This window comes from Aquarana catesbeiana, linkage group LG07 (genome assembly GCF_042186555.1).
Source record: "Aquarana catesbeiana isolate 2022-GZ linkage group LG07, ASM4218655v1, whole genome shotgun sequence".
NCBI classification, from domain to species: Eukaryota; Metazoa; Chordata; class Amphibia; order Anura; family Ranidae; genus Aquarana; species Aquarana catesbeiana.
In genome coordinates, this window is record NC_133330.1 from 305317607 (window position 1) to 305331892 (window position 14286).

The window sequence follows — 14286 nt, forward strand, 5'->3', positions numbered from 1 at the left end:
TATTATTAGCTGTCCAAGTGATCATCTGTAAACTACATAACCTCTCCTCCATATATACCGGAGAAGGGGGGGTGTTGGTAGTTGATGATGAGCACTCTTGGTAGTTCAATGATCCTTTTCTGTAATTCAGTAACTGCCTCATATGAGGTACGGACAGACAGACAGCTACACTGACAATCTGCAGGAGCCTGAGATTGCACCCGTGATCTGCTGATTGGTAGTGCAATGCTTTACAGGCTTCCAATAATAAAAATAGTAAATGCACATATTTTTTTTTTTTTAACCTGCAAAAGATGTGTATTTATTTATCTTCAAAAAAAAAAAAGAAAAGAAAAAAACTCATGCAGTCATCTTATCTAAGGACTTGGAAGATGTTGGATGCTTTTCAGAGCGGTACTTGTGTTTAGGACGCTATGGGTTCATGAATGTATGTACAGAACACAGAATTCCTGCATTCCAGGCATGTCTCTGACCACAAATACTGCTCAGTAAAGCATCCAGATGCCATGTATTTTAACCTGTCCTAGATTTTGACAGGCTGCTAGAGGCAGGGATGGATGCTGAACCTGTGCTTCCCGGGTGTCCAAAAATGCCAAGATTTGGTGCATTTACCACAGTCAGGGGTCCACTTAGCTTCATAGTGATTTTAACATATCAAAGTCTCTAGATCTGCAAAACACTTGATTGTATTGTCTGACATACCCTCTGGTGGCTTCCTAGAGCATATCTAAAGCCTGTGTATGAAATGTACAGTAATTAGAGCAGTAAGCGTGTAATATGTAGAAGGTACATCAACAATTACTTTCATGTGAACCTTGCAGTAATAACTTAAAACATCTACTTATCATCTAAAGTAGAGCAAAAGTCACATTATGCAGCCAAAAATGCTTTCCTTGAAAGATGGATGTTACCACAGTTTGAACAATATCCCTTTGGACTCAATTGGAGAAATGTGTTAGAATCATATTTTCATCTAATTTCTCATTCATTTTTGTATGTGAGAATAACACAGGCTATACATTATGAAATTTCCTTTCCTTCAATCATGGGTTGAAGAAGAAAAAAAAAAAAAAATTGCCCCATTCCCCCCAGCAACAGAGTCAGTGTTGATGGGGGGAATCCCTCCCGCAGCACTATTGTACTTTGCTTGCAGGGGGCGCAGGGAGCTTTCTATACAATGATCACTGCGGGGAGCTAGCTGCCGGCAGTGATTGGGCGAATAAAACCCTACAGGCTGGTTGTACTGAAGTCAATCAATGGATCGACTTCAGTACGAGCAGCCTGCCCATAGATGGATTGAATTTCGATCTGTCTAAGGCCAGCTTAGGTTATAGAGATATCAGATGTTCTACACATTGAAACACATCTGTTTTCTATAATATTTTTTTTTTTTATTAAAACAAATGAATAAAGTCCACCCTGTCTAATAAAGTCAGTCCTCATGGAAAAAAAAAAAAGTTTCTGCATAAACCGTCGATTCTGGTTTCCAGGGCATTGATTGAAGAATTGAAAATAAAGTGTACAGCCCGTCTAACAGGGTTCTGGTCCAGGGTGTCTGGGCTCCTTTACTCCTTGTTTCACATGCAAATTCGCAAGGGTGCTAAAGTGGCCTTATTGCATTGCCAGGGATAGTTTTCACATCAACAAAAGTTGGCAACTTACCTGTTCATAGCCGCTAAACTGGCAATAGAAGAAGCCCTCTGTTCCGTTCTTCTTGGTGAAGAGCATTTTGATCGACCTCGTGATCAATGAAAAAATGTCTAGCATCCTACTTGACTCTCATTCTAAATTTCTCAAAGTATGGTTGTCCTGGTGGTCTTATGCTCCCCCCACCTTGCATCCAAACAGTGTGGGCCCCTCCTAATTGTCTCTACGTAATTCCCCCAGCCTGCAGGACTTCTCCCCCCCCCCCCCCCTTTCTCTTTCCCCTCTTCCCAGTCACCCCCCCCCCCCTTTTTTTTTTTAATATCTTTCTTTGCATTTTTTTTTTTACCTTTTTGCAAGCTGAGATCGAGCATAAGATTGCCCTCAGTTTCACCTTTTTGTGGTACCACCCTAAGTCCACAGACCTAGGGCATTTCTGTGGACTTGCAGCTCATGCTGCTAGATCATAGTTATTGCATTTACCCTACTGAATTATTAGATTATGAACGTTCCCAATCATTGTCTTAACTCTACTTATCCATTGAATTTCGATCTGCCTATGGCCGGCTTAAGCTATAGAGTTATCAGATATTCTTTTTACACATTGAAACATATCTGTTTTCTATAAATTTATTTTTTAATAAAAAGAATAAAGTCCATCCTGTGTATAACATCAGTCCTCATAAAAAAAAAAGTTTCTGCATAAACTGTCGATTTTTGGTTCCAGGGTATTGATTCAAGAATTAAAAATAAAGTGTACAGCCCGTCTCGCAGGGTTCTGGTCCAGGGTGTCTGGGCTCCTCTACTCCTTGTTTCACATGCAAATTCGCAAGGATGCTAAAGTGGCCTTATTGCATTGCCGAGCCAGGGATTGTTTTCATGCCAACAAAAGTTGGTGACTTACCTGCTCATAGCCACTAAACGGGCAATCGCCAGAGTCTGGAAGAAGCCCTTTGTTCCATTTATGATGGTGAAGTGCATTTTTTCTTCTCTAGGACAGTGATGGCGAACCTTGGTACCCCGGATGTTTTGGAACTATATTTCCCAGGATGCTCATCTACACTGCAGAGTGGATGAGCATCCTGGGAAATGTAGTTCCAAAACATCTGGGGTGCCAAGGTTCACCATCACTGACCTAGGGCATTTATGTGGACTTGTGGCTAATGGCGCTAGATCGTAGTTCTTACATTTACCCTACCGAATTATTAGATTGTGAACGTTCCCAATCATTGTCTTAACTTTACTTGTCCACGTTGAGCCCCCTATCCAGTAGAGCTGCACCTGTATTATCTAGATTCAAACTAGTGCACCTGAATCATGGGCTCCCTTAGTAGATCCTCGGGGTGACCTATGTGGACCTTCGGCTTGTACCCCTAGGTCGCTCAGGGGATGTTTTGTATTTCCAAAAAATCTAGCGGCTCACATTTTTTTTGTGCTGTGCCCCTGCGTGGGTGATTGGCTGTTTTGGTGTTGTGCTTACTACAATAAAAATTGGACCAGAAAATAAAGTGTACAGTCAGTGGAAGAGTACATCATTCTATCACTGTCCATGTACTCTGTATGGACGGGACATCACATAGAGTACAATGGTGAGTTGGTTACTCCAGACTGGGCTTTCTTCTGGGCTAATTCAGCTTTTAGCACATCCAGATCCAAGGATGCCTGTTTCCTCATCTAAAACGGAAAAAGAAAAGCACTTTTTTAAAAAAAATTTTCTAACAATCTATTTCGCATTGCTGTCCGTATCCATAGCTGGGAGATTTACTTTTACTTGCCGGCCTGATCACCATTGTCTCTGGGGTGGAAAGTGAGGGGGACATTAATATTTTACCGTTCTCACCAGAATAATAGTAGTGGGTGAATCTGATGGTTACACCGGTGGCGATGACATCTGTCAATTATGGGATTGCCCCTCATGCTCGCTGGTAAATCATATCCTAATATATATCCAGAACAGGAAATGGGAGGAAAAATCCTCAACTAGGACTTGCCAGCAGCAGGATCACCATCCAGGACACATCCCACTCCTTCAGCCAGCAAGAAAGTGACACATACAAGAGTTCTCACCAACAGCAGGATCAATGGTGTGACATGAGCCTAACTAAGGATCACTTAATGAAGGAAACTGGAATTTATGTCTTAAAGCCAAATAAAACACAAGTATATAAATACAGGATTTGTATCTCACGATTTGGGCACTTCTGTCAAATAGCAAATACAAAACTTTCTGTGATCACCCCAACCTCCTCAACCCAGGTTGCTGTATAAATTTATGTGCATAGAAGATGGATACTCTCAAAATATAGTAGGCTTAGAACGGCATGCTCATCTTGAAGTTCATCTGCCATAGATCCAGTCTGCCTCACCAGCCATCTTCTATGCCCCCCCTCTGTATTAAATATACAGATTATACGGGTTAAAGTATCACCTTATCAATATATAATGTTTATACATTTATATGTGTTATGGTCAAAATTTGTATGGAACTTTGTCTATTTGTATAATAAATGAAATCTTAAAAAAAAAAAAAAACTTTTCCATTGCCTAAAAAAATCCCACAATAGAGGTCATTCACATTTGTTCTGTATTAAATATAAGGAATCTTCCCCCTCCATGGAAGAATGTGTGGTCTGGAACAAGGTTGCTCAGATTCACACCTGTAACACCTTTTAATTTCACCATCAAGTCTTTTGTGGGTATAAATTGAACCTTGCTGGCTCCACACATTTTTCTTTTGGTCAGTTGGGGGGTCCTGTGTGATATCACCTAGAGTTATTGTCAGCATGCATTATACGGTTGCCATCTTCAAGAGTGAATCCTGAGAAAGCTAATACAGTGAAATGCGTTGATTTCACACGCTTGTATCATCTATTATCATCTGCTTAACCGCTTGCTGCCCGCACACTGTCAAATGACGGAGGGATGGTGTGGCTCTCGTTCTGGGTGGACGTTATATGATGGCGCGCAGCACAGCGATCACTGCCACAGACGGTCAAATGTAAATGCGGAAGTGTCGGTAACCGCCTCTCCTCGCCTCACACCGACAGAGTGTGTGGCAAGGAGAGATGATCAGTGGCATCTCCTCGCAGGGGAGAACAGGGCAAGTAATCAGGACACTGATCATCAGTGCCCTGATTACAGTAAAGCCCCATGACTGCCACCAATCAGTGACACAAATCAGTGCCCATTACTGGTGCCAGTCAGTGCTGCCTTTTAGTGCCCATCAGTGCGGCATAATACTGCCTCCTTATCACTGCCCATAAGTGCCACCTCATCGGTGCCCAACAAGGAGAAAAATTACTTATTTACAAAATTTACTGACAGATACTAAGAAAAACTTTTTTTTTCAAATTTTTTTTGTAAAAAATAAAAAAACCCAGCAGTGATTACATACCACCACAAAAGAAAGCTCTATTTGTGTGACGAAAATGTTTAAAAATTAATTTGGGTACAGTGTTGCATGACCGCGCAATTGTCATTCAAATTGTAACAGCGCTGAAAGCTGAAAAATGGCCTGGGCAGGAAGGGGGTGAAAGTGCCCAGTATTGAGGTGGTTAAACTTATCTCTTGTTCCTTATCATGTTAACCTTTTAGTTCCCCTTTTTTTGGATGTGTTTAACCACTTCAATGCCAGACACTTTTCCCCCATTCCTGCCCAAGCCAATTTTCAGCTTTCAGCGCTGTCGCTGTTTAAATGACAATTGTGCGGTCATGCTACACTGTACCCAAACAAAATTTTATCATTTTGTTCCCACAAATAGAGCTTTCTTTTGGTGGTGTTTGATCACCTCTAGGGTTTTGTATTTTTTGCTAAACAAATAAAAAAAGAGCGAAAATTTAGAAAAAAAAAAGGTTTTACTTAATTTCTGTTATAAAATTTTGTAAATAAGTAAATTTTCTCCTTCACTGATGGGCACTGATGAGGCTGCACTGATGGGCACTGATAAGGCGGCACTGATGGGCACTCATAGGTGCTACTGATGAACACTCATAGGCGGCACAGATCGACACTCATAGGCGCCACTGATGGACACTCATAGGCGCCACTGATGGACACTCATAGGCAGCACTGATGGGCATCACTGCTATGGAGGCACTGGCAGGTATTGCTGATTGGCATCATATGTGGGCACACATTGGCATCCCTAGTGGCCATGGGTGGCATCCCTGGTGCCATCCCTGGTGGTCATGGGTGGGCATCCTCGGGGGGGCTGCGCTGATAATCGGTGCAGACCCCCCCCCCCCCCCCGTCAGAAGAGCAGCGGATCGGCTCTCCTCTCTTCGCATCTGTCAGACGCGAGTGAGGAAAAGCCGATACACGGCTCTTCCTGTTTACATCCTGATCAGCTGTGATTGGACACAGTTGATCACGTGGTAAAGAGTCTCCGTTAGAGACTTTACCTGGATTGAAGTTGCGGTGTGTCAGACTGACACACCACAACAACAGTCGCCTCGTGCCGGCTTGTTATCCCAATCCCGTCATATGTCAGAACCACTTTCCCAACGTCATATTGCTATATGGCGGGTGGGAAGTGGTTAAAATCCAGTAATACATTGTCTCACCCTGCTCTGCACATGCTCAGTTGCTCTATATTTTTAGACACTGTGCCGAATTTGTAGAGGCGATCTGCTGACAGCCTAAAGATTTACTGCTGCTCTGGGCTTCAGAAAAATGGCGGCCTCCAGCAAGCAGAAACAGGAGCAATGCTGAAGGCAATTTACAGCACACACTAATTTTGGTAGCATATTATTAATTAATGTGGAATAATTAATTAATTATTGATGTGGAGTTTATGTTCCTTGCGAAAAAACATTATTTCATCAAGTTGTTATTGGTAAAGTTCCACTTTAAGTAATATAGTCTTGTCAAGGACGACCCCACTGAATGGATGATGTTGAAGCAGCATGCATGAGTTCTTTTGCTCTTCCCCCTCCTGCAAACGTTCACAGTTTTAGACTGGCAGCACTGTGCAGAGCCCCAATGGTCTTAAAATGCAGATCCTCCCTCTTCCACTCTGAGCATTGTTGTAAAGAGTAGTACAGGATGCTAAAATTATATATATATATATATATATATATATATTTTTTTTTTTTTAATTGAATATGAAAGTTTCTACATTGCTTGGCGTTCAGCTTTAACATAATATGCCTGCAGACTTCTGGTTTCTATCATGTGCTGGGAGATTTTAGTCATTCAGATCACATTTGGGTAAGTGAAGAGTTTGCTAAAGTAAAACAAACCGATACCTTGATTTCAATGAGGAGCTTGATCCTCGCGTTCTCCAACTTGCGCTTCAGCTCATCAAGCTCATGCTGTATGGTGGTTATCTTTATAATTGTAGAGTTCTGTAAAGATGTCATAATGAAGAAGACAAAATTAACATTTTCTGGTCATAGTGAAGGGGGGGGGGGGGATTTGTACACCAATGGTGAATGGAATGCCTCCAGCCTGCCATATTGCATTGAATTTTACAGAAAATTTGTGGCTGTAGGTTGAAAAGGAAAGGTTCATTTTAATAACATTAAACTACAACAAGGCTTGTGTAGCAATTTTTTATCCTATGCTATCTTTTTATTTATTCCACCAAAGTGGAGTTATCCTTTAACTTTGTAGAGATTTCCTCTACCTTTCTTTTGCAGCTTTGGGACAGGAAGTAAAAAATAAATCTCCCCAACTGTACACAGCAAAAAAATATACTGGCTGAAGCTTCAACTTTTTCCTTCTTTTTCCAAAGCTAAAATAAAAAATATAAAAAATGGCTAAACTAAGGTCTCCCCCAACAGTTTTCCCCCTATACAAAATCTTGCTGGTCAGGTACCTTTGACTTGGCGGCCAACGTAGGGTGCTTGGCACGCTTCTTACTGTCTCGGGCTGCTAGCTGTCCCAGAAGCTTCTGGTAGTAAGCCTCCAGCTCTTTATTCAGCTTGTTAAAAGTCTCCTCCAGGGCAGATGTGACTTTCTTAGTCTCAAAATACTTCTTTTTCCAGGAATCCCTTGCTAAAAGAAAATAAAGAAAACATGCATGGATGAAAATACTGGTTCCCTGGCTGTTAGATCCCTTTCACACTGAGCCGCCCCGGGTGTCAGCGGTAAAGCGGTGCTATTTTTAGTTCCGCTTTACCGTCGTGTTAGTGGCGCTAATCGGCCGCTAGCGGGGCGGTTTTAACGCCAGTCCTGAGTCCACCAGAGCAGCCGTGGCGGCGGGGATGTCTGTCCTCGTATCTCCTCTGTGCCACCTCTTCCTAAGCGCCAATAGGATGCCCTGGTGCTTTGGCCAATCAGGAAACAGATCTGATGACCTGAATCCCTGATTGGCGGGGAGGAGCGTTAGTGTGAAAATAGCGAAAATTCATTCGCTATCGTCACACAATTAGGTGGGATCAGGGCGTACTCTCTGCACCCTGAGCCCACCCTATTTTGAAGCCTATTAGAGCCTCTGGCTTTAATCAGGTGCTTAAAAAAGTACCACCCCCTCCCGCACCCGCCATAGGAATCCATGCGTCCGGCGTCCTGAAAAGGGCCGGGCGCATGGATGCAGGGGCAGCGCCTGTGCACCCACAATGCACGGGCTGCCCCTGGTATAAAGGTTGATAACAATCAGGGTTGCACCAATACCGTTTTTTGTTTATCAGCCGGTATGAGTACCAATACTTTCGGTCAAGTACTTGCCAATACCAAGTACCAATACATTGCGGTGCGATTTGCGTCCACACAAAATGAATTGTGCAAATCGTACTGCAAGGAATCGCTTGCGATTTGAACAGGAATGTGGTGAGAATCCTGTCCGAATCGCATGCTGTTTACCCACCGCTCCTGTGTGAACCCAGGCTTGTCATAATAATTTCAGCCTGCATTCACACTGGAGCTCTGCGGGAAAACGCATGTGATTCAGACAGGAATCGTACCGCATTCCTGTTGAAATTGCATGCGATCCTTTGCAGTGCAATTCATTCATCTTGTATGACCAAAATCGCACCGCAAAGTATCGGCTTCGGTATTGGGGCATTTTCACTAGTATGAGTTAAAATACTTGGTATCAGCACTGATACCGATGCATCCCTAATTTTAATATAGGTTAGCATATATAAAAAGGAAAATTTATTATCAAATACTTACCGTAATTTTCCTTTCCTGATGGACTCCATGGCAGCCTACGTGTGGGTTAACCCCGCCTCCTCTCCAATGCTATAGGACCCCATTCCCATAAATGAGTGCTCACCACTAGCTACTGCGTTCCGTAACTAGCCTACTCGTTGACCAATGGGTGGGAACTCCGTCTGCCATGGAGTCCATCAGGAAAGGAAAATTACGGTAAGTATTTGATAATAAATTTTCCTTTTTCCTGACAGACTCCATGGCAGCCTACGTGTGGGAAATAACTAGCCAACCACACGGGTGGGTATGCATGATTAAAACATAAATTTTAATTTGTCCTATCGGTCGATAGGATTTGTAACCCAAAGTTTACAGAGGATAGAGAGGCAGGCTCTATACAATAATGCAACATGAAGGTATTAATAGAAGCCCATGAAGCTGCCTTGCAGATGGTATCTGGAGCCACCTGTCGAGCCGCTGCCCACGAGGCTGCCATTCCTCTGGTGGAATGGGCTGTCACCGCCTTTGGAGGAGCCAAGCCCTTAGCCCTATATGCCTGTTGTATGGTCTGTACGATCCAGGACACGATAGTCCTGGTTGAGGCTTTCTTCCCTATATTGCTGCCTGAGTGAAGCACGAAGAGATGACTAGAACGTCTAAAGGGAGAAGTAACTTTGAGATATTCTTTAATAGCTTCGCCCACATCTAGAGGGTGATTCTCAGTGGACCCTGGGGTCCTAAATGTAGGTAAAACGATCTCTTGATTGACGTGGAATACTGAAGACACTTTTGGGTTGGAACCCAGCATAGGAATTAGGACTACCCGGTCCGGGAAAAACGTTAGGAAGGGTTCTTCGTGACCAAGTGATGCAATTTCAGAGACCCTTTTGGCTGAGGTAATGGCCACTAAGAAGGCCACCTTTGCTGAAAAGACCTTGATAGGGAGCGGGGAGGGCCCCGAAGTACTGAGTCCAGAGATCGAGTCAAGGACTAATGGAAGGTCCCATTTGGGGAACCTAGGCTTTCTCTGGGGCTTGAGTCTCGATGCGCCTCGGAAAAATTGTCTAACCAGAGGATGAACTGCCCATGAAGTGCCGGAGAAGGCCGAAAGTGCCGAAACTTGGACTCTCAGAGAGCTGACAGATAGATGTAAATCTAGGCCCGTTTGGAGGAAACTGAGAACGTCCTGGACTTCTGGATGTCTAAAAGACCTGCCCTGAGGAGAGCAGAACTCCACGAATTTGGACCAGATCCTTCCATAGACTTTATTTGTACTGGATCTTCTCGAGCTCATGAGAGTGGATATTACTTCTGAGGCACAACCTAGGGATTCCAGCCTCTCCCTCTCAAGAACCAGACCATCAGTCTCAGCACCGCAGGACAAGGGTGCAGGACTGACCCTTGAGAAAGAAGGTCCGGTCTGAGAGGGAGAGGCACTGGGTCCCGACAGCTGAGCTGGACCAGGAGAGGGAACCAGGGCCTGTTCGGCCAGTAGGGAGCTATTGTCACCACTTCCACTGGCTCCGCTCGGAGCCTCTGCAGGAATCTCAGCATAACTGGCAGTGGCGGAAAGGCGTATGCCCGCTTGAACCTCCACTGATCCGTCAAGGCATCTGTCCCGATGGCTTGACTGCAGAGCCCCCGGGTGTAGAACTTCTTCAGCTTGCGATTGCAGGGGGAAGCAAACAGATCTACTTCGGGATCGGTCTTTAGTGACAAGATCCACCTGAACGTCTCTATGTGGAGAGACCACTCGTTGTTGTCCAACTCGGTCCGTGACAGGAAGTCTGCTTGAGTGTTTTGGACGCCTGGGACAAAGACTGCCGAGATGTTGGCAAGGTATTTCTGCGCCCACGATAGGATGGGCTCGACTTCCCGAAGGAGTGTGGGACTCCGAGTACCCCCTTGCCTCTTCACATATGATACTGCTGTGGTGTTGTCCATTCTCAACAGCATTGACTCCCCCATCAGGAGATGAGAGAAGAACTGTAGGGCACACCAGGCCGCACGAAGTTCCAAGACATTCGACCCTGGGTTGGGGAGACATGTTTCCCACTTGCCTTGGGCCAGGTTCGACCCACAAAGGGCTCCCCAACCGGTACCGCTGGCATCGGTCGTGACCGTCACCCAGGAGATGGGAGCGATGGAGTGGCAAGTCAGGAGGTTCTTGCGCTGAAGCCACCAGAAGAGGCTGTTTCTCATTGTAGATGTTATGCGGATGACCTGATTCTTGTCCCGTGACTTCCATTGCCGTAGGAGGCCTGAATGGAAGGGACGCAATCTCCATAAGGCCCATTTGACCATGGGAGTCGTAGAAACCATCGTGCCAACGACTTTCAGGCACTGAGAGGCTTTCATTTGCCGTGCATGTAGAGCCCGGGAGACTCTGTCTCGAACTGTAGGAATTTTCTGTAGTGGAAGGGAGATAGTGTTTGCCACTGTATCGAACTGGGCTCCCAGATATATTAGACGCTGAGTTGGGCTCAGTTGACTCTTTTCTATGTTTAGGAGCCACCCGAAGTTGGACAGAGTGGAGATTACTTGATCCCGGTGGACCAGCAACTGCTCCCTGCTCTGGGACAGCACCAGCAGGTCGTCCAGGTAGTGGTAAAGACGTACCCCTTTGGATCTTATTAGTGCCACCGTAGCTAGGAGGACCTTTGAAAAGACCCGGGGGGACGTTGTCAGCCCGAAGGGGAGGCAAATAAATTGAAGATGATCTGACCCAATGTGAAAGCGGAGGTATTTGTGAAATTCTTTTTCCACTGGAACGTGGAAATAAGCGTCCTTCAGGTCGATTGATATCATCCAGTCGCCTGGTTGTATGGCTCTCTGAATGGTCACCAAGGTTTCCATCTTGAACCTTCCATTCTCTATGAATCCGTTGAGATATGTGAGGTCTATGACTGGGCACCAAGAGCCCCCCTTTTTTTTGAACTAGGAAGAGAGGGGAGTATATCCCCTGAAACCATTCGTCCTGTGGTACATGTACTACTGCTCCTTGAATTTTCAGGAGGTCCACATAGGACAGCAAAATTTGTTTCTGATCCTCTGCCCGAGGGAGAAGAGTGGAGACGAACCTTGGGTGCGGAGTCCTGAAAAAGGCCCATCTGTGGCCTGACGAGACCGTCCTTATGACCCAGAAGTCTGAGATCGAGGCCACCCAGACGTGCCGGAAGAGGAGCAGACGAGCCCCCACCCGGCCCGCCTGGGCGGGCGTAACCTCAAAAAGATTTAGCCTGATCACGAGCACTGGACGTTTGATTTTTAACGGGTTTGCGGAAGGATGACTGCCCTCTGCTCCAATTCTTCCTAAAGTCCCGGCCAGGCTTGTAGGAGCGTGCTTCCCTGGAGCGCTCCGGACTTCGTCTTCTGAACTGGGGCTTCTTTCGACCCAGCATGCGCCTGTCCTGGGGAAGAAAACCCGATTTGCCACCTGTGGCTCGCGTAATGGCATCGTCAAGCTTATTGCCAAACAGTGAGGACCCCTCAAACGGGATTTTACACCACGCTTGCTTAGAACCAGGGTCCGCAAGCCAGGGATGCAACCAGAGGGCTCTCTTGGCCGTAACTGAGGACAGCATAATACGAGCCAGAAGGCGGATCAGGTCAATGGACGCCTCCCCCAGGAAGACCGCTGCAAGCTTCAGCTCTGCGGCTGCTGAACTTCCAGCCAGTTCTTCTGACACGCCTTTAAGGAAGGCTTCCACGTTCTCCGTCCAGGCCTCCATGGCCTTAGACATGGCCGCTAATGCCAGGGCTGGTTTACAGGCCATACCCGCGAACCCATAGATTCTTTTTAGATCTAGGTCTATCTTCCTCTCGAGCCCATCTTTAAAAGATACTGCGTCTTCTAGAGGAAGAGTCACATGTTTGGCCAGACGCATAAGAGCTGCGTCCACAAGGGGAGTATTCTCCAAATTCTTTACTTCTTCTGACTTGAAGGGGTACAATCTGGAGGTTTTATTAGACATGGAGGATTTTTTCTCTGTTTTACTCCATTCTTCCTCAATGATTTCCTTTAGCTCTGGAAGGAGCGGAAAGTTTGCGCGTTCTCTCCCCAGGTGCTTGAAGAATTTTTTCTGCTTGGCTGGGGGAGTGGAAGGGTCTTCCCACTTCAAGGCTTCCTTGATTGCTTTGATTAAAGGGGAAACCATCGCGAAGTCGAACCCTCCAATGACCTCCTCATTAATAGACTCATCCTCTGAGGAGTCAGGAGAGGTAATATAGGGCTGCGAAGTACCCGGATCATCGCGGGCCTCTTCCGCCGGCGGGCCAGACGCGGTGGTAGACTGGCTCAATGTGCGAGGTGCTTCCCTCTCCATTAGGGATTGCTGTACCACTCGTTTCACAAGAGACTCTAAACGCTGGTTTTCCGTCTCTTTTTCCCCAACCGCACGGGCAAAACAACGATCACATAAGGACTTGCCCTCCGGAACTCGTGTCCTACATCCCCAGCAGGCTCTGTGGTCTGAGCGGCTGTCATGGCGGTGGGAGCGGTGTCTTGAGGAGGAACGAGAGCGTCTCCTCTGGTGGGATCCGGACTGTGAGTCTCGTCTGGATGAAGATGAAATGTATTGTGGCTTGGCAAGGTCATTGGCATTCTGGACCGCATTTAGCGGGTCCGACCTAGAAGGGCTGGGAAGAGAAAAAATAGGGGAAGGGGAGAGAAGAAAGGCAGAACATGGTATCAGCACGACAATAATGTGCATGAATCTCATCCCCTCCCCTCACGAGCACATACCTTGTGCGTGAGGGCTGGCCACTTAAAGGCGGTGAATTGTCCATAACCAGAGACACGAAATGTCACTTTAATAGTCTGCAGGGATAATGGTCTAAGAAAACCTAGGCATCAATATGAAAAGGTTTTAGAGAAAAGAAAAAACTCTGCTTGCCTCATTTTTTTTTTTTTTTTTTTTTTAATATGCACAAAGCATGTTCCAATGTATATACAAGGCAAAGGAAAAACAACTTCCAGCCGCATAAGTATATATATTTAGATAAACATATATAATGATAAAAGAACATTTTCCATTATTTTGCTCTTTTTTTTTTTTGCAGAGGTTTCCACCACTCACCTGGAGACCAGCAGGGATCCGCTCCTCCTTTCCCTACCAAGGGAGATCCCAACTCAACAGGACAGGAGGACGGAATTTAAATTCCCCGCCCGTGACATCATTATCCCCTACTGCGCACGCGCAAAGGGAAACCGCCGTACGGCGCCTGCGCGGACGACGAACGAGCCGCCGTACTGCGCATGCGCGAGCCAAACCTCGCTCTCAGGGTGGCTACAGCGCAGGTGCCAGCGGCGGAGACTGCCGCAACCCAGAAGTGCCGTGGCGGGCTGGAACGCACGCGAACCAGCCGCCATGAGGGGGATAGGACACACTGGATCACCAGGGAAAATACAGACAACACATAGAAATACTGCCATGGAGTATGAGAAAACAGCCACAGACCTTGCCAGCCGTTGATGAGAACTGTCCGCCGGGCATACAGAGGCGACCACCCATCCACCAAGGGGGAACATTCAAGCCTCTTTAAGC

The 14286-nt window shown here is 46.0% G+C and overlaps 1 protein-coding gene across 2 annotated transcripts in view; it reads right to left on the minus strand.

The window, feature by feature from the left end:
- Positions 1-2823: 2823 nt before the first annotated feature.
- The window catches only part of SPATA1 (spermatogenesis associated 1), a 47435-nt gene continuing 35972 nt past the window's right edge, over positions 2824-14286 (minus strand). For both annotated transcript variants that reach the window (XM_073593639.1, XM_073593640.1), the window contains exons 10-12: positions 7464-7642; positions 6892-6990; positions 2824-3318 (exon numbers count right to left, since the gene is read on the minus strand). In XM_073593639.1, coding sequence (XP_073449740.1) covers positions 3217-3318; positions 6892-6990; positions 7464-7642 — 380 coding nt within the window. In that variant the 3' untranslated portion in view covers positions 2824-3216. The remainder of the gene's footprint in view (positions 3319-6891; positions 6991-7463; positions 7643-14286) is intronic.